This window comes from Paroedura picta, chromosome 3, assembly GCF_049243985.1.
Source record: "Paroedura picta isolate Pp20150507F chromosome 3, Ppicta_v3.0, whole genome shotgun sequence".
Classification (NCBI taxonomy): Eukaryota; Metazoa; Chordata; class Lepidosauria; order Squamata; family Gekkonidae; genus Paroedura; species Paroedura picta.
In genome coordinates, this window is record NC_135371.1 from 46279841 (window position 1) to 46305877 (window position 26037).

General features: G+C 41.2%; 1 protein-coding gene across 4 annotated transcripts in view; it reads right to left on the reverse strand.

Annotated features, from left to right (window-relative positions):
• Positions 1 to 26037, reverse strand: part of CACNA2D3 (calcium voltage-gated channel auxiliary subunit alpha2delta 3) — a 774612-nt gene that overhangs the window by 345529 nt on the left and 403046 nt on the right. For all 4 annotated transcript variants that reach the window (XR_013229020.1, XM_077325515.1, XM_077325514.1 and 1 more), the window contains 2 exons: positions 19548 to 19637; positions 15686 to 15799 (listed from right to left, as the gene is read on the reverse strand). Coding sequence is in view for 3 of the 4 variants with exons in the window: in XM_077325515.1 (XP_077181630.1) it covers positions 15686 to 15799; positions 19548 to 19637 (204 nt within the window). In the remaining variant the exon portion in view is untranslated. The remainder of the gene's footprint in view (positions 1 to 15685; positions 15800 to 19547; positions 19638 to 26037) is intronic.

A 26037-nucleotide genomic window follows, 5' to 3' on the forward strand; every position in this document is an offset into this window, starting at 1 on the left:
GGTACCCCATAATGTGAACACTGGCTACAAATGTCCCACGCTCCAATTTTTAACTAGGAACAAATGCCTATTGCACGCCGGGCTACAATGGGTGCATACCTGCACTGTGGCTTTCCTGGGAGCTGGTTACATGGAAAAGCTCCTGATTACCCCTGGAGTCCTGAGGCCCTGCCTCCAAGCCTCAAGGAGCATTCCTGACCCAGGGGTCACCAACTTCCAGGTATGGCCTGGAAATCTCCTGGAATTAGAAGTCAGGTCATCTGCAGACTATAAAGATCAGGTCCCCAGGGGAAAATAGCTGTTTTTGAGGGGGCACTCTGCAATGACCACTCAACTCCAGGCTCCTGGAGATTAAAGGGCTTGCTTGGGAGGAGGGAACTCTGTGGCACAGAGAGGTTGCAGGATGCTAATTTCCAGTTGAGACCTGAGAATTTGCTGGAATTGCAGGTCATTGCCAGGCAACAAAAAACAGTCACCCTGGGGAAAAGGGCTACTTGGGATGGGGGACTCTCCGGCTTTGGACTCTATAGAGATGCAGGGATGCCAGGCTCCAGGTGGGAAACAAAGAGAAATGCTGTATGGCAGTAATGGCTAATAACAATACACATCAAATAATTCATAAACTTGTCACAGTGCTTTTCTTCAATGAAAACATTAAATTGCTAGCAAAATTTTCTTAAAGAACTGAATAACTTTCAGTCTGTATGTTCTTCAGTTCATTTGAATATCAAAGTAAATTTTAAAAATGTTGAATGTTACAATCAAACATGAAAAAATGACTGGCAAAGTGGGATTCTCAATTACTCCCTCTGTCAGCTTTTCCCAACATCTTTCACATTGAGAAACCTCTGAAATATTTTTCAGACTTTGAGAAACCCCAGAAGAGGTCCCAGCTGGAGACAAGCATCCCAGTCACTGTTCAGGGATGCCAGCCCCTAGGTGGGACCTGGAGAAACCACAGAATGAATACTGTTCTCCAGATTGCAGAGATTAGTTCACCTGGAGGAAAGGGCTGCTTGGGACAAGGATGGGGGCTGTATAGTACTCCCCTCTACACAAACACACATAGAACACAGAAGACAAAAACACTCTTTCCTTCTCAGATAGCAAACCTTATTAACCACACAATCACATCTCCATGTAGGAAATACCTTGGTGTCTCCTTCCTTGGATTGCTCTGAGAAGCCACTGGTCAGAGGGTTCAAATTTAAAAGAAAAGAATCCCCTAGCAGTCAATGAGCAAGTAAAAGAAGACTTACACCATCCTCCGGCAACAGCTTCTTCTGCCTGTGCTCTATCTACATCTGCTTAAATCAGTGGTTCTCAACCTAGGGGTTGTGACCCCATTTGGGGTTGCCTGGCCCCTTCTTTGGGGTCTCCAGGTTGGTTGCCGCCACCGCCAGTAGGTGACTCACTCCCCTGCCATGTCCGCTGAGTTGAAAGAGGCCAAGAGGATACTTACTGGCAGCAGGGCAAGCTCTGAGGCTGGCTCCTTTTCCACCCAGCAAACCACTAAAACTGGCAAGAAGTTGGCTAACAGAGACCTGTTAGTTTTTTCTTGCTGAGAGCTCTCTTTCAATTGAGGTTAAACTTCCAGGGCACGTCATTCCTGGCTAAGGGGCATGACTTACTCATAAGTAAACATTGCAAGAGGAGGGGCTTTTCCTTCCCACCCTGGGTCCCAGCGGGCTGGCAGGGGGGCATTTCTGGGCCTCCTGCAATTCCCCCACCAAAAGGCAGACAGAAGCTGCCCCACAAAGCAGCTCGCTCTCCACCCATGACCTTTGAGTTGAAGGAGGCTAGGAGACCAAGGCAGATTACTAGCAGAAGGGCATGCTGTGAGGCTGCCTCCTCTTACATCCAGTAAACTGAGACCACCAGGAAGTTAGAGGCAGAGGGGTGATCCCTTCCTGGCCGAGAGCTCCCTTCTGATTATGGCTAAACTACCAGGGCAGGCCATTCCTGGCTGAGGGGATGTTCTATTGGGGGGATATTTCTGAAGGGGCCAATCAGGTAGGGAGTAAATTGTCTGCAGGCAATTTGAACTGATTGGTCCTCATTGGCAGAGTGCAATTTGAACTAATGGCCCCAGTGTATTCTCTCCCTATTAGCAGCACACCCCCAGGGAGGGCAATCAGCTATGGAGTGAGTTGTTTGCATGCTATTTGTCCTGATTGCATTGGCAGAATGCTCTCTCTATTGGTAGCACACTCCCAGGAAGGGAGGAATGAGGGAGGAAGTGAGTTGTCAACTTCAGTTTTATTATGTTTATTAATTATGATATTTAAAGAAAGATGCAGTTAATAATCCAAATCATGTAGAACAATAAATGTACTAGGTAGCCCAGGGTTGCAATGCTGAGGAAGGCAATGGCAAACCACCTCTAAAAAATCTCTTGTCTTGAAAACCTTGTAGGGATGCCATAAGTTGGCTGCAACTTCAATGCACTTCTTCTACCACTATAGCAGCCAACACAATTATTGTATTTTCTTGTGATATTAAAAAATAAATCATTTAATGAGCCTATTCACTTAATGAATCATTATATTTTTCTCTGCAGCATTTAAAAGGCAAGGAATACAATTTGGTTCCTTGCTTTATCATGATCACCCAAAATTCAGTTTTCAACTTTGGTAAGCAGTACCAGCTCTAAGAAGCTTTCTTGTGAACCATTCCCATATGACCTGGACCCTTTGAATTGAACTTCATTCTATAGTCCAGTGACTTCCATCAGGAGTTGCCCTTGGTAACTAGCAAGCCACATCATTAATATCTGAATTAGGCTTTAGCCAATCACTTAGGGGGAAACAGAATTAAGAATACAAGTGCAATGATAGCTCAGTCCTTTTATGTACATGTTATTGCAATGGAATCTAAATTAAAACACATGATTGCATTCTCTCTTTTTTCCATCACTAACACAGATATGAATTTTCATGGGAAGTGAGCACAAAAATAGGGGTGTGAACTTGATCAAAGTAAATTCATTTAAATTCCCTGGGAAACATTTGTAGTAATCCACTTATTCTGTCACAGATGTTTCAGCTGGTACAATTTAGCTAGCATACACATTTCCTTAAAGAAATTATTAACTGCTTCTTTTTAAAAGATAGTTCTCACAGAAGAACTTTTAAAGCACAAAATTCATTGCTTTCATTTTGTTCTTTTTCTTCTGAAATTTAACAAACCTATTTAAAATGTATCTGGTTCTGCATGACAGGCACTTTTAAAGTAATTAAACTAAGGTTCTCATTTTAAGGCTTGATTAAAGTTAAAGGCTTGATTTGGGGAAGAAATGTCTTCTCCCATGCCTTTGAGAAATACAAGTTTCGTCATAGAAGAACATTTTCAGCTCTCCATGACTATTTGGCTGACAAAGTACTTTACATTTTTATTGCACTGTGGGATATTTCACCCACTTAATGCTATGATATATCTCTGTTTTAAAAAAAGATAATGGGCAATATCTTATCACTCAATGTTCTGCATTCCTCTCCTTTTATGTGGCTCTTTTTGACTCCTGGAGGGATCAGTTCCCCTTTTCCATCGTCACTCAAGGCTGATGAACTTCACAGTTTTTCTCCTCTGTGGACCCTGGAAGCCCAGGAGTGATTTCTTCTGAGGGCTGGGGGGAGCTGTCCCAATGAAAGGAAATATGTGGAAACTGTGTACCTTCTGTACAAAGACTGAAGTCTAGGTCTACACATCTGTATTTATTCATGCTATATACAGGTTAATAAAACCAGTTTGTTTCCTTTAAACTCAGCATAGCTGTTTAAATTTTAAGAATAAATGAAGTGTACTAATGGGAGGGAAATGAATGGTGTACCATTGGTGGGTGGTATTGTTTAGTTAATACGGTTAAAGTAGCTGAAAGCCTTAGAACGTTGACCCTGCACCTTTGGGGTGTATTATTTATTTCAGTTGTTGAATGGATGGTGTAATAGATTCTGACTCCCCCAAGAAACAACACAAAGAAACCAAGACAAGTGTACTGTGAAATAAATTCAACTAATTTTCTATGTTAAAATTATGAAAGACACTTCAATCACTTTTATAGGAAACCACGGAGGTTCAGATTAAAGCTTAACAGAAGTTAGTGATCAAGTGTTATCCCATAAGGAGCAGTAGAGAGGAACCTTCATGCAGAACCATGTGTTTTGTAGCACTTGTTTGAAGGAGGAGGTGGGACACAAACCCCTATTGATACAAAGGGCATATAGTTCAATCATACTCACAGGTTTCAGGGCAGAAAGTAGCATATGCCACTGTAATCTTCAAGGTCTGGTTTATGGCAAGATTATTTGCTAGTGCAGACAAATATCTTGGATCCTTCTTCTATCCAAAACTTTCCAAAGAAATCTCCATCAAGAACAAAAAGGTATTAGTATTCAGAGTCACAGACTCTTGCAGTTGCTGCCCAGGGGGAAAATATTAGGTGCAGGTGGCTGCATAATATCTTGCATGAATATGGGATTTTGTCTACAAAGAGTAGCTGTGAAAGGGAAATAACTTGACTGTTCACCTCTGCATCGAGGCCAGAAAAGTCTCTTCACTGTAGAGGGGAAGTTGACAAAACACTTTCAAACCCCTTGTAAGAGTTGCTTGTCAGTATTACTGCCGCTGTTCGGAAAATTGCATTCAAAGGTTGCAAAGATCAGCTGTGAAACCGATAAGCTTTACCCCACCAAGTCCCCAAAGTACTCATGAAACTGATAAGTAATTTTAAATCGGCTGTCAGTTTTATCTCGACAATGAAAGGGCTGCTCTGGACTTTCATTTATAGGTGGGGGGAAATGTGTCAGTTTCAATGCTGCCCTTTGGAGTCTTTGTGTGGAGGCAGTAAACATTTTAAGGCTGAACGTTTGCAGACCAGTGGCCACAAGTATAAACAACTCCACCAACTAGTAAGGAGGGCCTTTCTTCTATGAATAACTAGAACATGCAGCAGAATTTCTCTATATATCTGATCGCCTATGGTAGGGCGGAGGAAAGCTTGTAGTTTTCAATATCTCTTTCATAAAGCCCTGTTAACTTGGTCAAAAGTCTTCTCAGTATCTCCAAACTGGCAGCATGCAGAAGTCTGTTGTTGATCTGTAAATGTAATCAAATTAATCACACTCTAGATATTTGTCATTCGATGGCCTGCTAAAAACCTGTTTGGTCTAGCTCAAGATAATTATTCAATATAATTTAAAGAATTAACTAATATTGTAGTTTAGAAACATTTCCCTTGTTTTAGGGACCAATGTTCTACAGACATCAGACCAAGACTTAGTGGTTTCCCCCTCTGAAAACATAGAATAAAATATCTGTAAGTATGGAGTTAGTTCTATTTAGAACAAAAAAAGAACAGAATCTGTTTGCCAAATTACTTGTGCTTCCCAGTTTTCAGACTTTTAATTACTAATTTCATTTCTACCCCTTTGTACTGGACTTCCCAAGAACAGGCAGAGTTCATCTGAAATACATTTGAGAAAGAATAAAAAAGTGTGGCCTTCTCAAATGGTTCTGCAGCATACAGGTCAGAAAATACTTCCTATATTCTTCCGCAATTAGTTCAATCTCAATATCCTGAATTTGTTACAATTTGTAGAGCTTTATAATCTACTCTCTTATTTGCCAGAAGATTTGGGAACTATTTCCCAGGCTTATTTTCATTTTCATATAAAGCCTGTTCCCCTTTCAAGATCATTTCAGAAGCTAAATGAGGGTAAAATAATTTAACTCAACACTTCTCATTCCCCTGTGATCTAGTGAGAAATAAGGCTTTTATCTATTTTTTCCATTTGAATAATCTTTTCCATGGCATCAATTTATGCTTTATTATTACATGTATACTAATAATTCTGTTGTAAAACCAAAAGACTTCTTCTATAACCCTTTACCAGACTGTACCCAGTACCCTAAATTTCAAATCAGATGTTTTCCATATGACAGATTTGGCGATCACTGCTTATTTGGGCACAGGTCTAATTCCCACTTTCAGATGGAATCGGGTCCTGTCCACGGAAATCCCAGGCCTGGCCCTGACTAAGACCCTCAGTTAGGCCAGGATGTCTGGCTTCTCCACCCCAATCTGAGTCCCGTGCCTGCAGTCTTGGATGGGGAAAGGGCAGCCAAGGAGCTCCCTGCCTGCCTTCTCTGGGGCCAAAACCCCCACTTTTTTGATAAGTGCTCCCCCACTGTAAGACAATCACTTTGGTTATCAAAAGAAGAAAAATACCTTGCAGTGGCAGGGGGCAGCCGATCAAGGAAAAATATAATGGGGGGGAGGACTCAGAGCATATGGAGAAGCTTAGTGCTAGGACAACTTTCTCATGGGAGGGGGAGGAAGTGAGGGGGAGGGAGAATGGTGATGAGGGAAGGGGTATACCCAAATATACAAAATGGTGGGTACTGTGAAAACTGGGGGGAAATGTTCATTTCCTGTCCCCCGGCTATTTTGTGTGTACAAAAATCCTGGGGGGAAACAGGGGGAAAACTAGGGCAAGGGCTTCCCATGTGGTTATGGGAAAAATCAGGGCAACTATCCTATGGCAAAAAACAAGGGGCAGCAAGGTATAAAGCCTCCTGTGTGGTAAACATCTCACTGAATCATTTCATTTTTAATCCTTGGTACCACTGAATATATCTAACAGAATATAGATATATTCATCTTCCATCTGTTTTTAACATTCACCATTCTCAACTTTAAGTTAACTGTGAGTGGAACACAATCAGCAAATACCATCGCTTTTAAATTACCTAATATATGAAATAATCATTTACAATCAAAATCTATACAGGAGCAGGACAACACAATATGCAAAGAAAAGGTGTGTGTGGGGAAAACCTAATAACATCTAATGTGGCATTCTCTTGAACCCATTCCCTAAAGTTTTTCAGAAATTGTTATACATTTTTTTCCTACTGCAAAGTATCCAGATTTACATGGCCTATAAATATGGAGATCTCCAGCAATAAGCACTTCACTCTCCATCCAACTGTCTACCTGTCATTTACTTGCACTGAAGAAACTTTTTGACCTGAATAGGGGACACATACTGAGTCCAATTTCATTTTAACATCATTGATTCAACACACTTCTGTACTTCTAAACTTAGTGCAATCAAAACTCCTCTCACTTCCTCAGATCCTGGAGCATGCAAGATTTGACCTCTAAATTTCATAGGTGAGTACTTCTCGTGTTCACATTTAATGAGATTCTTGCATAAAGAGGATGTCTGTATTACCCTGGACTGTGATGAGAGCAGAGCTGTTCAGTTGGCAAATCTGACACCTGCACTGTCTTGGCTCATTTAATGTTTTTAAATTCCTATTAATTGTTTTAAGACTGTTATTGTCTCTGTTGTAAACTGCCAGAGAAACAAACTTTACATTTGCAATTACCAATAAGCATTTTGGCTGTTTCATACTGTATTAACTGAATTTCAAGTAAGGGAAAATATAACAAGTGAATAAGAATCTTCTATACACCTTGCAATTATACTCTAACATAAATAGTTTTTTTTAAAGTTCTTTCTATTCCCCTTGATTATGTTGTATTTAAATGATATTGTTCAGGAGTCAGGAAACAGTTTGTAAATCTTGCAATGGAGCATCACTACTCTGACTAGACAAAACAGTCAAGGCAACACTGGTTGGAAAAGCTGACATTATAGGGATGGAATCTACTTGTCCTAGCTGGCGTGATGGTGCTTTTTTCACAGCAGGTTAACAGCTTGGGGGTGTTCATGGACTCTGCCTTGCTCTTTGAAAAGCAGGTGGTCCTTGTGATCAGGGATGCCTTCTTGGTCAGCCAGCTTGGTGTAGTGGTTAGGAGCACTGACTTCTAATCTGATGTGCTGGGTTTGATTCCCAGCTCCTCCACATGCAGCCAGCTGGGTGACTTTGGGCTTGCCACAGCACTGATAAAGCTGTTCTGACCGAGCAGTAATATCAGGGCTCTCTCAGCCTCACCTAGTAAATATCCTCTCTAGATTGTTTGTAATACAGCCTTCTTCTATTGGTGCCCTCTTTTAGGACGATACATATGGCAACTGTCAGGTTTCTCTGTGGTAGGTTAGGCCATCTGAAATGACTTGCCAAAATGTTTGATAAGGATGCCCTCACTTGCTACATTCAGAAAGTTTTTATTCCAGAGGCTTTATTCCAGAGGTTATCATTTGATAAAAGAAGTAGTTGCTTTGACCGGTTTAGTTGTCCTTTAGACTCTGTATTTTCAGCTTGTGATGAACTGATGTGCTGTGGGTATCCTTGCAATTTGCTGTTGTGCTGTAAGCCTCTTTTAAGTCCACAGAGATAAAGCAGAGAAACAATGCTTGAAACAAATAAATAATTGTCCCCTTCTTGGATTAGAGTTGTTTTCCAACTTTGTTACTTGTAACCCTACAGGAACTAAAGTTGAGACCATCAAAGTATGTGCTACATCCGGGAGCTATGGCTGCTTCCTAAACAGAACAGGCAGGCCAGGTTTAAGGCTTCTTGGGGCTCACAGCACCAGAGCCAGTGTAAGGAATTTCAGGGCCCTAACAGAGGACAACTGTCACCGTTAGTTGAGCTGCACAGGTAAAACTGTGCCCCCCCCCCTTCCCAGGGATAGCTGGAACTTTGGAAGCAGCTAACACCTTCACTTCTCAAACCTGAAAACATTTCTCAAACCTTGATAGGACATGCAAATGCAATTCCCCAATAACTAAGGGGACCTTCACACTTAGGAGGCTTGTGATCTGTACCCATGTTCAGTGAGCGATGTGCATGTTCAATTTCTAACAGGGCATGCATATCACCCTTTTCCCATCCTTGTGGTCCAAAAGCCACATATGTATGAAGATCCCCTAACAATCACATTGTGAAGCTCCCCTAACTGTACAGCACTGCATACAACCCTGGAATAGCAGGGCCTCTAGCACATACTACATGTGCTGCTAGGATAAATCTTTGGGGGGAGAGGGGGGTTGTTTAGCTTCACAGCAGAGGAAATTCATCATGTTGCAAAGAAGTCCTTTGAAGGCAGATAACCATATTCAATTACAGTGCAACTTCCAATGTCCTGTGGAATATCTGGAGCATTTCTTTTGTTCTTGAGATCCCTTATAATAAACTGCACGCCAGTAATAACAGTCATCTTTAAAATAGTTCAGCCTCCTTAGGTTAAAAAAATCAATTTAATAGCACCCAGACAATAGCTCAGTGAGGCCATTCAATTTGCAGTTCCTAATGTTCCATGTGTACAGCATCAGCATGTTGCTGAACTAGGCAGAATTGGTTAACATTCTAGGGAATGCTTTAATCTCCTCCTAGAGGAAATAGATAAATTTTCCCTACAGTTATGTCATGGTCCTGCTATCCATTTTGCCCAATACGTTTTTAAACATTATTTTATCCTAGTGGGATAAGGGGTAGTAGAACTATATGTTGGCCTTTGGCTTTTGGAAGGTTCTTTAAATGCATTCTTGTATACCACAGGATTAAATCTGTTCATGCGAATTGAAGCATTTTATTGTTAGCATGCCTCTGCCTGCGTTTTCCCTATAACCATACTACTCAAACTGTGGTGTGATCCCGAAGGACAAAGATGTTTACATGTGCCACATAAGATTCATAAAGAAGGTACACATACAGATCAACCTGTGATCCTAGCTGTGTTTACATAGCATCATCTCCCTTCCCATCTTACATGGACTATAAGGCAAGGGTGTGAAAGGTACTCTTTGGCTTATGAGTGTCCCAAGATTCAGGTGTTCCTGCCTACCCACTCCTTCTCTCCAGAAGATATAACCTGCACACTTCCCACTTTCCTTGAAAAGCCTTTGCTGGGATTACCAAAAGTCAGTTGTGACTTGACAGCACTTACCCATTTATTTCTGCTTCTTCTAGTTTAGGAGGCAGCAATGACCATTGTAAACATGAGCTGCATATATCCAGCCAGGCGAAAAAACAAAACAGGATTGTGACATGTGCACTGTATACTCCATCAGAGCAAACCCACTAGTCTGGTTTCACATCTTCTAGTGTTTAATGATTAAATGAATAGCTGTCAACAGCATTGTTATCATGTGAAGACATATGTCAGTTTTGATTATATAGGCTGCCTTTCTTTGTATGTGTGAAGATGCTTTAGCTGCCATACAAATATGGGGTATCCATACTGTTAAGAATGCAACATTTTGGGGAAAGCATTCCAAAGGCTTATAGCAGACAATATTTTCAGTTTTCATAAAAAACCCGCAACAATTCTGAACTTGGTTGCTGTTGAATGTACAGATAGGGAACCTAGGCCAAGATACAGCTAAAGGAAGGCATGCATTTGCATTACCAGCATGATTTTTAGTCGTTTCTTATCTGTTCCACTATATATTTCTGGTAAGGGCTTGGAGGAGGAGCATATGGCTTGTGCTACTCAGCACTTAACACCCACTCAGGGCAGCTGTCCCGCCCCTGACTGCCTCCTCCTCCAACCAGCTTGCCTGCCTGTCCAGCCAATCGCCTTCTGTCCCCTACCCCGGACCACCCCCTCCTCCTTCCACTTCCCTCTGCAGCTTGGAGGCTGCAGAGTGCTCCCCCTCCCCCTCCCTTCAGGCCTGCTGGGAAGGAGCCTTTGACAGCCCCTGACTAAGGGAAGAGAGGTGTTTCCGAAAGCAACACATGGGTGTCTATGAGCATGGGGTGGTTTCCTTTTGAGAAGGAAAAACTTTCTCCTTAGGCCTAATCACTGGCTGACAGGGAGGCCACAGAAAAGCCCCATCTCACTTAACATACTGCTCTGGTCAGGGGTTAGACACAGCCAAGCCATGTGTCTTTCTTCTTTGCAACTCTCTGCAGATTTGAGACCTACTGCACAGTGTTATTCTGCAGATGAAACTGGATGCTGTTGCGGAGGTTCTTTTGTCTCCTGTTTCATCTGCACAACAATCTTGTGCAGTAGGCCTCAAGTCTTTCAATTCAACAACGACCTGTGTGGGAGGCCTTAAATGTTTCTTCTCTTCCACAACCCTTTCCAAAGTAGCCCTTTCTGCCTGGGGGGCTGATCTTTATACCATGAAGATGAGCTGTAATTCCAGGAGTTGTCCGGGCCCCACCTGGAGGTTGGCTACCCCTGGCTTGGAAATATTCCTTGAGTTTTGGAGGTGGAACTTCAAAATCGTACAATGCCTCAGAGTCCAGCCTTCAAGGAGGCCATGGGTGCACTTCTGGGCCCAGGGGAAAGGCCGCGCCATTGCCGGGCGGGAAGGAAGCCTTCCCCCAGCCCCAAAAGCACACCTAGCGGCCATTGTATTTACAAGTACAACGGGCTTGGTCCCTAGTTTATTGATAAAAGCTGAGAGCAACAGAAAAAGACTACTTGAAATATTTCCCAAATACTATTCTTGCATGCTTCCCATTTTGTAGATGGTGAGAAGTTATGGGGACCATGCTTCCCAGACTTAATTAGATCCCAAGGTGTTATTCCATCAGCACAGCAGCACCTCCTCTAATAGGACATTGGGTTTTTGGCTGTGGAGTAGGAAAGAGAGATTTTTGCTGATTTTTTCCTGACACTGAAACCAATTCTGCATGGAGAGCTAACACATGTGTGGCCTCCAGCTCGCAAACATGGGATTGTAAACCTCGCATTTGTGGCCCTCCATATCGAAAACCCATCCTACACTTTTTAGCCACTGCATCATGCCTTTTCCCCTCCTTATGATGAAGGAGAGAATGCAGAAGAGAGAGCAACATGAACTTTATTTACCGCTTCTCGGCCTGTCAATCACTGGTTGCAACCAATCCCTTCTCGGTGAAGGTTTGGGGGTCTGTAAAGTTCCCCTGAGCACCAAAAATAATTTTAAAAAAATGGAAACTTACACTTTGGTCCCTAGTTAACACCACAACATTAAACCATTGCCTTGTTACGATAGGGATTAACTTTCCCATTTCATTTTGCTGCTTGCTGTTCCATCAAGCACATATCCCCACCTTTCTACCATTTTATTTTGTTTCTTGAGCATGGCCGTTTCAAAAGCATATTCACAATGGATAATTTTTTGATGGCCATGTTGGCTCACTTGGCATTGATCATCCAACTCATCTCTGCCACCCTCACTCGGATCAGGGGGGACACGGTTCTTTTCTATGAGAGGATGATCCTGCTAAGTTGCATGTGGCCCCAAAACAGACCACTATACAGGTGTGCCCAGCATGGCCAGTACATTAGGAACTCCCTAAGGTCTAGGAGGGCTGGAAGACAAAGGTGCTTGGCTCTCACAGAGGTGTGCTTCCCAAAACAGGTGTGTGTGGCCAGGAGAACCACCGACTGGTGGGAGAACTTCAACCTGGCAACTTGGAGTGATGACAAATGGATCCTGATATTCAGGATGACCAGAGGTACCTTTGGGGAGATTCTTTGTGCTCAGAGGGTGGCTGCAACACCAGGCAACCAACATGTCCCTGCCCATCATGGTGGAGCTCTATGGTACCTCATGAACAGCATCCCATTCAGACTTGTGAGCTAGCAGGTTGGCCTGGGCATGGCCACTGTTGGAGAGATCATGCTGGAGGTCAGCTTCATTAAAAAAGAAAACTGGGCAAGGAGAAATGGCCTGGTATCTAGAGGTCCACAGATGAGATTGAAGAGGGAGAACATTCCAAATGTGATGTACAATCATAGTAAAGGCCCCCTATATGCAACCTTTGGGAGTCAGAGCTCCTACCCGAACATGAGAACACATCTAACTTTAAAGTAAAGCAAAATGACAATTCCTGACTGAAAGATTACATCCTACCTAATCATATATAAGATGTGCAAATGCTGACAATGATACTTCTTTTTGTAATGTCCCACATTCTGTTTTGTATCCATAGGAGCAAGGAAGCTTTTTAATTACAACTTCAAAAGATATTAATTCACAGCAATCCCCAACAACTAGTATATATCAATTTATTCATTAATTTAACAAGACCTAGCCCATTTTTGAAAGGACTCTCTAATCACCATGAACTCAGATTCTGTGCTGCTATTAGTAAGTTAATTATTCCAGAGTTTATGCAGAAAAGTCAATGCAAATGCTTTTCAGTAGATACAACATAACTCAACAGTATGCTCCATTTTGACTGAATGATGCCAAAAAGAGCAAAAATCCTCCTGTTAAGCCCAGGGGGGTTCCTTTGTCCTAAGTGTTGTAATACCTTGCAATTCAACTTGTAACGAACTGTACCATATGCTAACTGGAAAAGGGAAGGGAAGAGTGTATTCAGATAGATGGGGTAGGGGGAGAGTAGCTTGCCTCCTTGTGGACCATTCCCAGCTACTTATGTAAAATATGAATTTTAAAATGTCAATATGAAGCAGTCACATGGAGTCTTAGGACAATTGAACTAACAACACAGACATCTTAAAACTGCATCAATGTTCAGCTTTCCTGTATAGTGTGTGGTTCCTTTGTAACGGGTCACCGGGTAGATCAGTAATCACCATGTTACTTTTGCCATGTCACAACAAAATTCCAACAAGCATGGTTTTGGCATCATTATGGAGGCTATTTGTAGTTAATCAACTTGACAACTTCTTGTATATGAATAGCTGCTATACAGAGCAGCTTCCACATACTTGTGATTTCAAGTGGCCTACCTACTCCCAACGTCACACCAAAAGGCTTGATAAAAATCTGACACCCTCCTAATTCTCTAGGGCAGCAATTCACTATGGTCTCTATTTATTTTATTTATTTATTTTTGGATTTATATACCACCGTTCACCAATAGTTTGGTCTCACAGCTTTGTAAATAGATTGTAGCATTCCCGCCTTTCCATTGGAAATAATTGAGGGATGGGGGCACTCTCTTTGGGAGCTTTGTAAATAGATTGTAGCACAATAGAGAGGCTGAACAGACAGCATCCTTTTTAGAAGGTAAAACTGAAACTTGACAAAAGTACACGTGAGCAAGGAAATAAGATGTTCTGTTTCTGCTTCTTTTGTTTTAAAATGTTTCTAGTTCAGAGGAACTCTTTCAGCATTTCCGCACAGTAGTAAAAATAGCATCATGCCCACAGAATGGCAAAGTGTGACATTATATCATCCTTCCCCCCGGCCCTCCTGACCTTTTTGCTGTCTTGCCTTTGTCTGTCTTTTTTGCATGTCTTACCCTCCTCACCTGCTACTGGAAGAGGTGGAAGAGAGCAACACACCTTATACGTGTTGCACTTCCACCTGTTAATCAACTCAGGGAACCAAGCTCCTTTCTCCAATAGTTTAATAGTTTATAGTCCCATGATGCCTGCTAATGTTTTTAAATCATACTTCTCCATTGCAATGCCTATCCATAGAATCATATATGCATAGTGCTTCTGAATGCCACCCCTTATGGGATCACAAGTAGGCTTGTGCAGGAAGGGCCTGATTCAGCCATTTTGGGTTTGGTGCCCATGGAAATCAATGGCACCATAGACTATAATGGGAATGTTGGTGTTCTTGCCTTTTCCAGGGCTTGAGGTTTGAGGTACAGCCTCCAAACTTTCAGGGTAACCCCGGGAGGCTTTTTCCTGACTCCCTTCCAAATTTCAAAATGATTGGTCCAAGGGGATCCATGTCTAGGGGCTCCCAAAGAGAGTGCCCCCATCCCTCCATTATTTCCAATGGAAAGGCGGGAATGCTGACATTCCCATTATAGTCTATGGCACTATTGACTTCCATGGGTGCTGAAGCCAAGGTGGCAGTGTCCTTTGAAAAATGAGTAAATTAATATAGTTCCTGATTTTTTTTGGGGGGGGGACTTTTGAGAGGCATGCTTTGTTGTATGAAATATTCTTTTACTTCTGGCATGGCCTATATGTGTGTTTGCCTATTTGTTCCTAAAAAAAGTAATTCTTGTTCCCGGAAACAAAGGAGAGGGAGGTGGGAGCAAGGACAGGATGCTGCAGATGACTTGTGCATTTCAACCTCTGTACCTTCCTCCTGCTGGTTGCCTGCTGGTTGCTCTCCAGTCACTAGTGCTTTTTAAAGTCCACTTTCTAGGATTCCCAGAGAAGCACTTTAAAATGAAGGATGTAGCGTACAGTCAGTCGGCCAGACGCTGGATGTGGGAAACATCATGTGAAGAGGCCGGAATATTCAGCTTGCATTTGACTAGCATGATGCTACATTTAAAGGGCGCAGAAATCCCCATTCATATTGTTTGTTCTGCTTTTCAGTAGAAAAGAGTCAGAGTCCAGTAGCAAAGGGAAAACTAACAAAATTTGTGGCAGGATATGTGTCTTTTGAGTCATTGCTTACTTCCTCAGAAAGCTCATTCCCTATCAAAATCTTTAAGATGCTAATGGATTTGTACTCTTTCCTACTACTAGAGGCAGACAAACATAGCTACCCGCATTTTTTTGTTTGTCAACTATTTTATGATCTCGTAACTTAGCAAGGTGTCATCTCTTTTCTTCCATTCAGTAGTTACTGTGCAAGACTTTGCCCCAAAATTAAAAGATATCTTGCTATTTAAAACAAGAGGTAAGCCATCATGTTATTCTGGCACCATTAAATCAGGATAGAACTTTCTGAACAGTCCCAGAACTCTTGTTTAACTATTCCAAGGTCATAATGAAGCATTGTTCTGGCATACTTCTCTATCGGCTTCATTTCTGCCATTAGAGAAATATTAGTTTAAATCCTTTTTAAAAGGGTATATGTTATTACAGATATTCTAATCCACTTACCTTCCGATCTGGCCAGTTATACTTGGCAAATATTGCATCGTAAGTGTCCACAGCACCATCAGTAATCAACATTATCGCTTGACTGCAAATACTCCCTTGTCCTGTGTGATTGAACTGGAAAGTAAGGGGAGAAAGTTAATTGAGTTCTGAAATACATTCAGAAATACTCTGCTGAGCAAATTGATCTAGGAAAGAGTTGCTTTAATACTCTTTTATCAAGTATGGGATCTGTACTTTAATCAAAATCATGCCAGATTCAAGTGGAAGTACTGCCTTCCTGACTGTTCTTATGAAATATCTGGACAATTAATGAAAGTATATAAGGGATGTACCACTATTACATGGCAAGAAACATGTAAATCAGAAAGAATAACAGGAAAGTACCGTATTTGCCGGTGTATAAGACGACTGGGCATATAAGATGACCCCCCAACATTTCCACTCAAATATATAGAGTTTGTTACATTACATTACAGTACTATGGGCCACTATGGGCAGCTATGTCTATCCCAACTGAAGTGCACCCGGTGTATAGGATGACCCCCCCACTTGGAGGCATGTTTTTCAGGGGGGGAAAGTAATCTTATACACCAGCAAATACTGTACCCACAGAATAAAGAAGAGTTGGTTTTTATACCCCACTTTTCACTACCCAAAGATGTCACAAAGAGGCTTACAATTGCCTTCCCTTCTTTCCCCACAAAAGACACCTGTAAGGTAGGTGGGGCTGAGACAGCTCTGACAGAATGGTTCTGTGAGAACAGCTCAGGACTATGACTAGCTCAGGGTCACCCAGCTCTCCTGATTAGAGGCTGCTGCACTTAACCACTACACCAAGCTGGCTATTGCTTCTTCCCTATACCAAACTATTATTGCTTCTTGTGATTGCCATATGTTCATATACATACAAAATAATATACCATCTACCATATTTACTCCATTAAGTTTTCAATTTTAAAAAAATATTGAGAAGTGTTGTTATTTGATCATATATTTATTTAAGATTTTTTAATATAATAGCATCACTAAAACTGATATATGAGAAGGGGAATGCCTCCTATGTGTTTCTTTATCATCTCTATCTCCAAGTAAATAAGATGTTTTACTCTGAATTTCTCCTAGTGGAATAAAATGCTTAATTTTATGATGCTTCAACCTTTTTGTCACATGCAGGCAATTTGTTACAAGATTTATAGTACTATCAGAGCACTTTTATTCTATTAGAGAAATCTAATATATAGAACACTTCCATGATTTAACAGAATGTTTAATACTCACTGATTTAAACATTGCAAATGCTCTACTGCTTGTGCTGATGTTTATCATTTACGGGGTTGCCCATCTATCCAACAATATTGTCTTCAAGTTATCACTTTCACTTCTGCTATTTGCAGTATGATAGAAGATCTCAATCCTTCATTTATTTTATTGAACTTTGTCAAAGACAGTGATTAAACTCCTCCTAGGCTACTAATATTAAACCTTTTGACTGCCACAATAACATTTTAGATTAGACCTAAGAAGCAAGCCAGAATCCCAACAATGAACAAATGACTACTTGAAGTCTCCAGCTTGTTATAAATGGACAAACATTTCAATAATTATTTTCAGTCCCTGGTTAAATTAGAAGAAAAACAGCATCTATTTACTAAATACTGGGGTAATTTCATTAGAATTAATAGGAACCTTTTTGTTTGCTTGGATATTTGTCTTTCTCACATTTTGAATTAAAAAATGAAAAAGTGAAATTGACAATCTAAATTATAATGGGGCAATCTCAGGAAATGGACAAATTAGTAAATTCACTGGGGCTTTGCGTCAGCTCCCCTCACTAATAAAAGCACAGAACATCCCTTAGTAAATGTAGGCTTGCTTAATTTTAGGTTATTGTTCTTACTTACAACCAAGGAAATTAAAAGAAACAGAGTATTAAAATATCATGGAGGTGGGTTGTCTTCATCTATTTATTTTAAAACATTGCTTTATGCTGTCTGAATTTCTCATATTCTGCAGTATAATCTACAATATTCCCTTTTTGAATAAGTGATTAAATGTAAATGCTTTGATGAGTAATATCTCCTCCTATGTGTCTAGAATTTTTTTAAAAAAAAATATTGAATAACAGGAGTGATGAAAGTCTTTTCCATAATAATACTAATGACAAGGGGCCTTATGATGAACTACAATTAGCTCAGTGATTCATCAGTTAACAGTGAACGTTTTGATGCATCCTGACATTTGGAGCACTTGGTTGTGATTAACAGTCTTCAAAATGTCACAGAATTTTATTTAATTGGTTAAGACTTTTTAACAAAGATAATCATGGCAGAGATTACATTTATCACTGAAAAAGATAATTACAGTTGTCACATGATACGGTAGACACTGACTGCTGAACCAAGCACTTCTGGATTCTTAAGGCAATTGCATAAATTGAGGCTGGGAAGAATTTGGACACAGCTATGAATGCATCTTTCAAAACTGTTAGCAATAACAAATGCTAGCTTTTGAACAAGCTAAGCAATGAGGAAAACTGAAATACAGGTAATTGCATGAGACAATCCATTGAGCTTAATTACTATAAACTATGAAAGTGATACTCAGTAGACTACTAACATTTAAATAGCACGTTTGTATAGGAAAGAGAGTATACTTTTCTATAATTCTCTATGAAAGATTACTAACACCTGTTTGCCAGATATTGTAGAGAGCCAGCTTGGTGTAGTGGTTAAGAGCGGTGACTTCCAATCTGGAGAGCCGGGTTAGATCCCCCGCTCTTCCACATGCAGCCAGCTGGGTCACCTTGGGCTAGTCACAGTCCTATTAGAAGTGTTCTTACAGAGCAGTCCTGTCAGAGCTCTCTCAGCCTCACCTACTTCACAAGCAGTCTGTTGTGGGGAAAGGAAGGGAGGGCAATAGCAAGGGAAGAAGAAGAGTCAGTTCTTATATGCCACTTTTCTCTACCCAAAGGAGTCTCAGAGCGGCTTACAGTCACCTTCCCTTTCTTCTCCCCACAACAGACACCCTGTACGGTGGGTGAGGCTGGGAGAGCCCTGATATTACTGAAGAAGAAGAGCTTGTTCTTATATGCCGCTTTTCTCTACCCGAAGGAGTCTCAAAGCGGCTTATAGTCTCCTTCCCTTTCCTCTCCCCACAACAGACACCCTGTGAGGTAGGTGAGGCTGAGAGAGCCCTGATATCACTGCTCAGTCAGAACAGCTTTATCAGCGCTGTGGCGATCCCAAGGTCACCCAGTTGTGGGGAAGCGGGGAATCAAACTCAGCTCGCCAGTTAGAAATCGGCACTCCTAACCACTACACCAAGTTGGATCCACCAGTAAGATGCTTTCAGGTAGTGAAAAGCAGGATATAAAGTGACAAGCAGCTAAAGCACTGTTAAAATAGCATAATATACTACAGAACTAATCTGTGACTGTGAAACGTATAAAAGACAAGGCTCACAGTACAGTTCTCTCACTCCTCTCCAATACCCCTGCCGCTTCTTCTGCCTGCTGAAAAGCTACCTTTGGCAAGAGAGTAGGATGCTGTGTAGAATACATTTTGAGGGCAACTAGAAGGAATCCTACCAAACCTCTTGTGTGGCCTCTTGCAGCACTGAAGAGAAAGCAGTGAAAGTGACATTTCTAATGATGTCACCTTTTTCTCCCCACTCTATTCTAAAAGCTCCCCCCATATACAGGGAAACTTTGGTGCAGTGAAAAAAGGCCAAAAGGGAGAAGCAAAATAATCCACCCATTCAGGGTTAAAAGCATCCAACACATGCTCTTTGCCAAAGTTTATTGCAACATGCTACCAGTGGAAGCAAAACACAAAACCTTATAAGACAAACAGCATTAACTTACATCACTGAGCATGTTGAAAGCTTCAACTAAAGCTATATCCAGCATTCCAATTCCTTTTGCAAAAAGTTTGTCAAGATGCTCCCTAAAATGCTGGAGGGAGAAAAAAAAAAGAAATTTCAAAGGTTAAATGTCTTCTTTGTGATCCCTCCCTGCCATCTATATAGCAAAAGAACAACTGAAGAATACATTGTGCACTAATTAACAGGTGAACAGGGCCAGGAAAAAAGTATCCAATAATTGACTCAGAGTAAGAATCTGAAACATTTATAACAGTGAACTACAAAATATATAAAGAATGATAAATTAAAATAGGTTACTTGGAGAAAAAAATGGATTCTTAATAAAATACCAGACAAGAAAGTACAGTGGTAATTCTGTGTTATATGTCAAATTTCAGTCTGTCCCAATAAAATATACATGAATATATCAGAGCATTGGTCCATCAATTGCCTACTCGGACTGGTAGCAGCTGTTCAGGATTTCCAACAGAGGCCTTACACATCCCTTACTACCTGACTCTTTTAACTGGGGACTCTGAGGACTAGATTTCAGTGCTTCTGCCTACCAAGTGGATGTTCTACCACTGTGCCACAGCCCCTCCTCAGAAAAATTCAAAACACTGAATTTGTGTTTTTCACTGCTACTGCACAATAAGTTGAAGCATTCATTGAGCTGCCTGCTCTAACCTTGGTTCTCATTCTTGGGTGGTCACTTTGATGAGGAAATGAAACCCCTGCAGGCATGGGGCAACATTTACAGTGGGATCTCTGTTTTAATTTGCACTCTTTCAAAATACAGATGTGCCTTAAAGCAAAGGCAGAACAAAGGCTGAAGAACAAGTTTCCTATCTTAGTTTTCACAAAATGCCTGCCTGGAAGAATTATCTTCTATATTATCTCTTTCTCAATCAGTGCAGTAAGTAATATTGTCAGTGGAAACAAACTGACCATACCAGATCAATTTACCATTTTCTGCCAGAAAAAAAGGAGTGTGGTCTGATAGATTTATTTAAGACTAGGGGCAAAGCCCATTGTATCCAAGAATACAATGGGCGCTAGAGCTTGGCAGTGGGAAGAGGAAGGGGAGGAGTTGTCCAGTCTGTAAGGGCATGGGGTTGAATGTTGAGGCCTACTGCACAGGGTTGTTGTGCAGATGAAACAGGAGAAAAAAAAACAGTTTCATCTGCAGAATAACACTGTGCAGTGGCCTCAAACCTGCAGAGAGTAGCAAAGAAGAAAGAAGAAAGGCTTGGCTGTGTCTAACCCCTGGCCAGAGCAGTATTTTAAGTGAAAAGGTGCTTTTCTGTGGCCTCCCTGTCAGCCAACTGTTTGGCAGCAGGGGATAGTCTCCCCCCCTCAAAAGGAAGGCCCTCAGACTCCCCTTCATTGCTCTTGGAAAGGCCTCCCTCCCCTCACTCAGGGCCTGTCAGAGGCTCCTTCGCAGCAGGCCTGAAGGGAGGGAGGGGGAGCACTCTGCAGCCTCCTGCCAACTCTGGCAGGGTTCTGAGACAAAGTGACAGTTGGACATGACAGTTAGGACAGCCTTGGGGTGAAAAGGGCTGGCACAGCCTGTCCAAGCCTCTGTTCTCATCCCTCTCGGCAGCCCTTCTGACCTCCTCTCCCTTTGGTGGTCAGGAGCAGACTGGCAGCCATGTCTCCAGATTGCCCCTGGCTAGATGGAATTTTGTTCTGTCCTGGTTGAGGGGCCAATCAGAAGGCGCTTCGCGTTTTCCGATTGGCCCCTCCGCTTGTCAGTCCAGGGCCATGGGACCAATTGTTGCCCTTTCTCATCATGGACTGAGCCCACCCCAACACCCCTTACTGTTTTATTAAGAGGGAAAGATAGGGAAGAATTCCTTTGAAAAGAGAAATTCCAGGACAGCATGTTCAGTGACTGAGGACAAATTAGAAAGATACAGGGATCATATAATCTGCCCATTTGATTCTGGACCGAATTCATCATGTTGGCTTTTACCTTGAAGGTTGTAGATGGGTCTTTCAATTATCACCTCTACCCATAATGTCCAGCCCACGAGTTAATACCTTCTTTCCAGTACCTGCTCTCTGTGACCCTGCCTAAAACAATAAGGTTGATAGCATTGTTCTCATTGGAAGCACTTTGGAATCCCCTCGTGCTTGAGGGTCATCTGGCACCTACCCTGTTATTGTTTGTAGGTCTGTCAGAACACTTCTCTTTACCCACGTTTTAAGTTTCAGCAAGTCATTCTTTTGCTGATAGTTTTATGATCTGCAGTGCAACTGAAGTGTTCTTAACACAACTTTTTATGAATACAGCTGTGTTTAAGCTACTGTTTTATAATTTCTGGGATGATAAATTGCTATTTTCTGATATTTATGTTGTTTGATAACCTTTAAAATATAGAGTATTAACACTACTAGATTTTATTTATGGTTTTTATTATTTTATGGTTTGCACTGTCTGTTCTTAATGGTGTGACTATGTGCACATTTCTAGGTAGGTTTTCAATATGTCTCCTAAATAAGCAAACAGAATCAAGCATCCTAAATGATATAGTTTCTAATATCTGTGTCGGAATAAAGCCCTAATAGCTGAACAATTTAGATTTTCCAGTCCATTATACATTTGGGAATGGATTAACAAATTATTAATCCGGGACATTCAGAAATTACAACTTGCATACGAATTCTGGAATTTGTCAGAAAAAAAGTTGTGGAAAGATATTTCTCTCATACGCATTTTGCTTCCCACAATGTTTAGTTTTTAATGACTGAAAATTGCCAGTCATGTAACAGTTTATTTAAAAATAATAATAATATATTATTAGAGATCTTAGTCCTTGTAGTTTATAAGAAAATGACTGATACAGTGTTAATACAAGGCTATGAACTGAATTGCCCTCCAAAGAAATTAGACACAATAGTGTAATGAACCAATTATAACCTTAATTTCTTTAAGGAAGAAGAGCTGTTTTTGTACCCTTCTTTTTACTACCCAAAGGAATCACAGAATCATAGAGTTGGATGGGGCCACACTAGCCATCTAGTCCAACCCCCTGCTCAACACAGGATCAGCCCAAAGCATCCTAAAGCATCCAAGAAAAGTGTGTATCCAACCTTTGCTTGAAGACTGCCAGTGAGGGGGAGCTTACCACCTCCTTAGGCAGCCTATTCCACTGATGGGCTTCCCTGGCCAATCTTAGCTCACTCTCAGCTTTGGCCTTTCTGATGATTGAGTCTCAAAGCAGCATACAATTGCCTACCCTTCCTCTCCTCACAGCTAACACCTTGTGAGGTATGTAAGGCGGACAGAGCTCTGAGAGAATGGTAACTGGCTCATGTGAAGGAGTGAAGAATCAAACCTGTTTCTCCAGATTAGAGGCCACCACAGTTAACCGCTATACTACACTGGTCCTCAGGGACATTATTCACTCAAAAAAAAAATAAAAGATTCACACAATTTCATGAATTATAAAATATTATAAAACTTTCACAAGCAAAAAGGGAAAAAAACACCCTCAATCCCAGGTTTATGCTATTTGGAAACGTATGTTGCTTCTGCCGAACAAGGCTGGTTTTCCATAGCAATTATCATCTTAACACAGCCCGCGGCGCCGCGGACTAAATAAAGCCGTAAAGGCTTAGTGGGAGGAGTTAGGGTGGGCTCGGTCCAGGATGAGGAAGGGTGCCGATTGGCCCCTTTCTCCGGACAGACCATCGGCCGGGCCAGTGAAGCGCCTGCCGATTGGCCCGGCCGATTCCCGCCCTGCCGACAAGGAAGCAACTGCGAACCACGCGGAGCGTGGCTCGCAGTTGCTCCCTTGCCGGCGGCCTGATACGGTGAGAGGCGCAAAGCACCTCTCGCCGCGTCAGGCCACCACCCAAGGGAGCCCGCGCGGGGGCTCCCTGCCCGACGGCCTGACGCGTCGAGCGGCGATTTGCGCCTCTCGCTGCGTCAGGCCGCCGACCAAGGGAGCCCCCAGCTGCCGGGGGCTCCCTTGCCTAGCGCCCGCTGTATTTTAAGTACAGCAGGCTTGATTACTAGTAGCTTAATGTTCATGGTGACCCAGTAAATATGGTTTACGTAGCTCAATATTTTAAATGTCTTACTGCATAGCCCTATTGCTCGAAATTTGCTGTTAAAGACTAAGGAATTCTGCAGGCTAGATAGTGGAATGTGTTTCACAAGATTTTTCCTTTAACATTTAAACTAGCAGTACAAATGTTTATATTCAAGCAATTTTAGTCTGAATGTTAATTATATTTTCTCTTTGGAGTTAGGAAAGCATAACAGGAATTCAAAACTTAGGAGAAGGAAAGAGGAAGATTCACAATTACAGAAAGTTACTGCTGGTGCTAGTGCATATAGAGCAGGGGACCTCTGAACTTCCATTACAGGACAGGGATCACAGCCCCTTTATGAAACCACTTCCTGCCTGCAATGAATTCCCATTCTCCATCTTGCTCATGGCAACCCCAGTCATTAGCCCATGCAAAGGCTAGCACGCTGCTCTGACAGGAGAGGAGGAACTCCCCTCCCCCGCACCACCTTTGCAAGTAATTTTCCATCTATGAGGATGCTGTTATGCTTTATGATTGGTGTTATCATTCATAATGTGTCCTGCAATTTGTAACAGCATTTGATTCAGAATCCTGGCCACTGACATACAAAGGAAAGGCATATAGCATTTCAGAAATTAAAAAGTAAAGACAGAGACATCACAAAAATTGAAATGGCCTATCTTGAACCATTTTCACCCCTGCACACTTGAAATTTTCCCGTTAATTAGATTGTATCAAAACACACCACAATTATTTTTTTAAACATTAATCTGAATGTAGGAGGGGAAACCTTTTAAACAAGGAAATCCTTCCCCCACAGCTAAAAATCTCAAACTAATTCAACAAGTGCATGTTTAAAAACAATATTAATGTCATAATGTTTGATCTTTTAATTGTTTAAGTCATAATTAATGTTGTTTAATTTCTGTATAAGATACAGCCTTATCTCATCAGAGATATATGTAACAATAATCAACTGGTTACTTCTAGGGGAAAATATTATTAAAAACTTTGATTAAAAATTAAAACAAGATAATTAAAAAGTGATCACAATTCCCCCTCCCCCTGCTTCATAAGACATTTTTTTCTGTGAGAACATTAAGAAAAAATAAGAACAAACCTACAGATTATTTTAAACTTTGAGTCCCTTTTGCTGTCAGTCTCTATAACATTTGATTTAACTCCGTCTAGATTCTCAATATTTCTTCAAAACTTACAGAGGCATCTCACTACTTTATCAACATATGTCATACTACTGTTTCAAAAGTCAGTGTGGCAGATTGGGGCCATTCCTTAAGCCAGGTATAGAACTTCAACCTGCAGCTTCCTTTAACAAAGAAATGAGAGATGTCAGGAGGAGCGTAATAAAGATTCAGCACTGTCTTAATTATCTTACACACACTATGCACTTGCAGTCCTCTGCCACCTGTTTGTGACATGCAATAGCATGTTTAGTTTTCACTTACAGTTATGTGTAATACTTTCTGTGTATGAAGATGCCTTGTATACACAGCTGTTATGCAAATTAAATTATATCCTGGTGCCTGGTTAGAAAAATGATAGGCTCATAATAGCAAGGTACAGGCAGCAACCAATATGTTGGATCAGGGTATTAAGAAATAAAAATAAGAAAAGAACAACTTATTCTGGGGTAACCCTGTATGACCTCTACATACTTCCCTACCCTGAAATAAATTTTCTTCCAAAATCAAAATGTTCTTCCCTCACAAACTGAGTAGTCCTTAAAGCATGATTTCTTAGTTATAAAAATGAAGCTCAAAGTCCCACCCCATAACTGTTAGGTCTTTTTGGCTTTACTCAGCCCTGGAACCTTTCTCGAAAAGTTGTAGAGCTATTTTTCTTATTACCCTTTGTCAGAAAGTCACTGATGTGTTCTTAACCACAAACAAAAGATTTATTTTACAAAGAAGAATAGGGAAGTTGGAAATTGGAAGAAACTGAGCTTTTTATATAGATTAGATTAGATATTTTACAGTTTCAAGTTCTTAGTTACAGGCTTTAAAATAGTCCTATTCTTTCAAATCTTAAGTTTTCTTTTAAACTGAGAGGTTCTATTACTGTGTTTGTCCAAAAACATGTAAGTTTTTCATTTTTAAAATAATTCTGAGTTCCACTGAACTCCTCTGGCTTCTAGAAGGTGGGTATTCAGGGCTAGAGCCACAACTTTCTCTTTTCCTGACTACTGAAGTATCTTAAGCACTTTCTCACAGCGTCTGAGGAAATCCATACACCTAATTTCCTCTTTTTAATTAGGCAAGGACCCTCCTCTCTTTAGAAGAACTCTCCTTCCAATTTGACCAAAATTGAGATTATAGTCTTACTGCCAAATTGCCACTACCAAATATCTACTCCAGTTTTCCTGATGCTGTGTGGATTAGCTGCGGGTAAAAACTCAGTTATCTAACTAAAGTTTCTCCTCAGAGCAGACA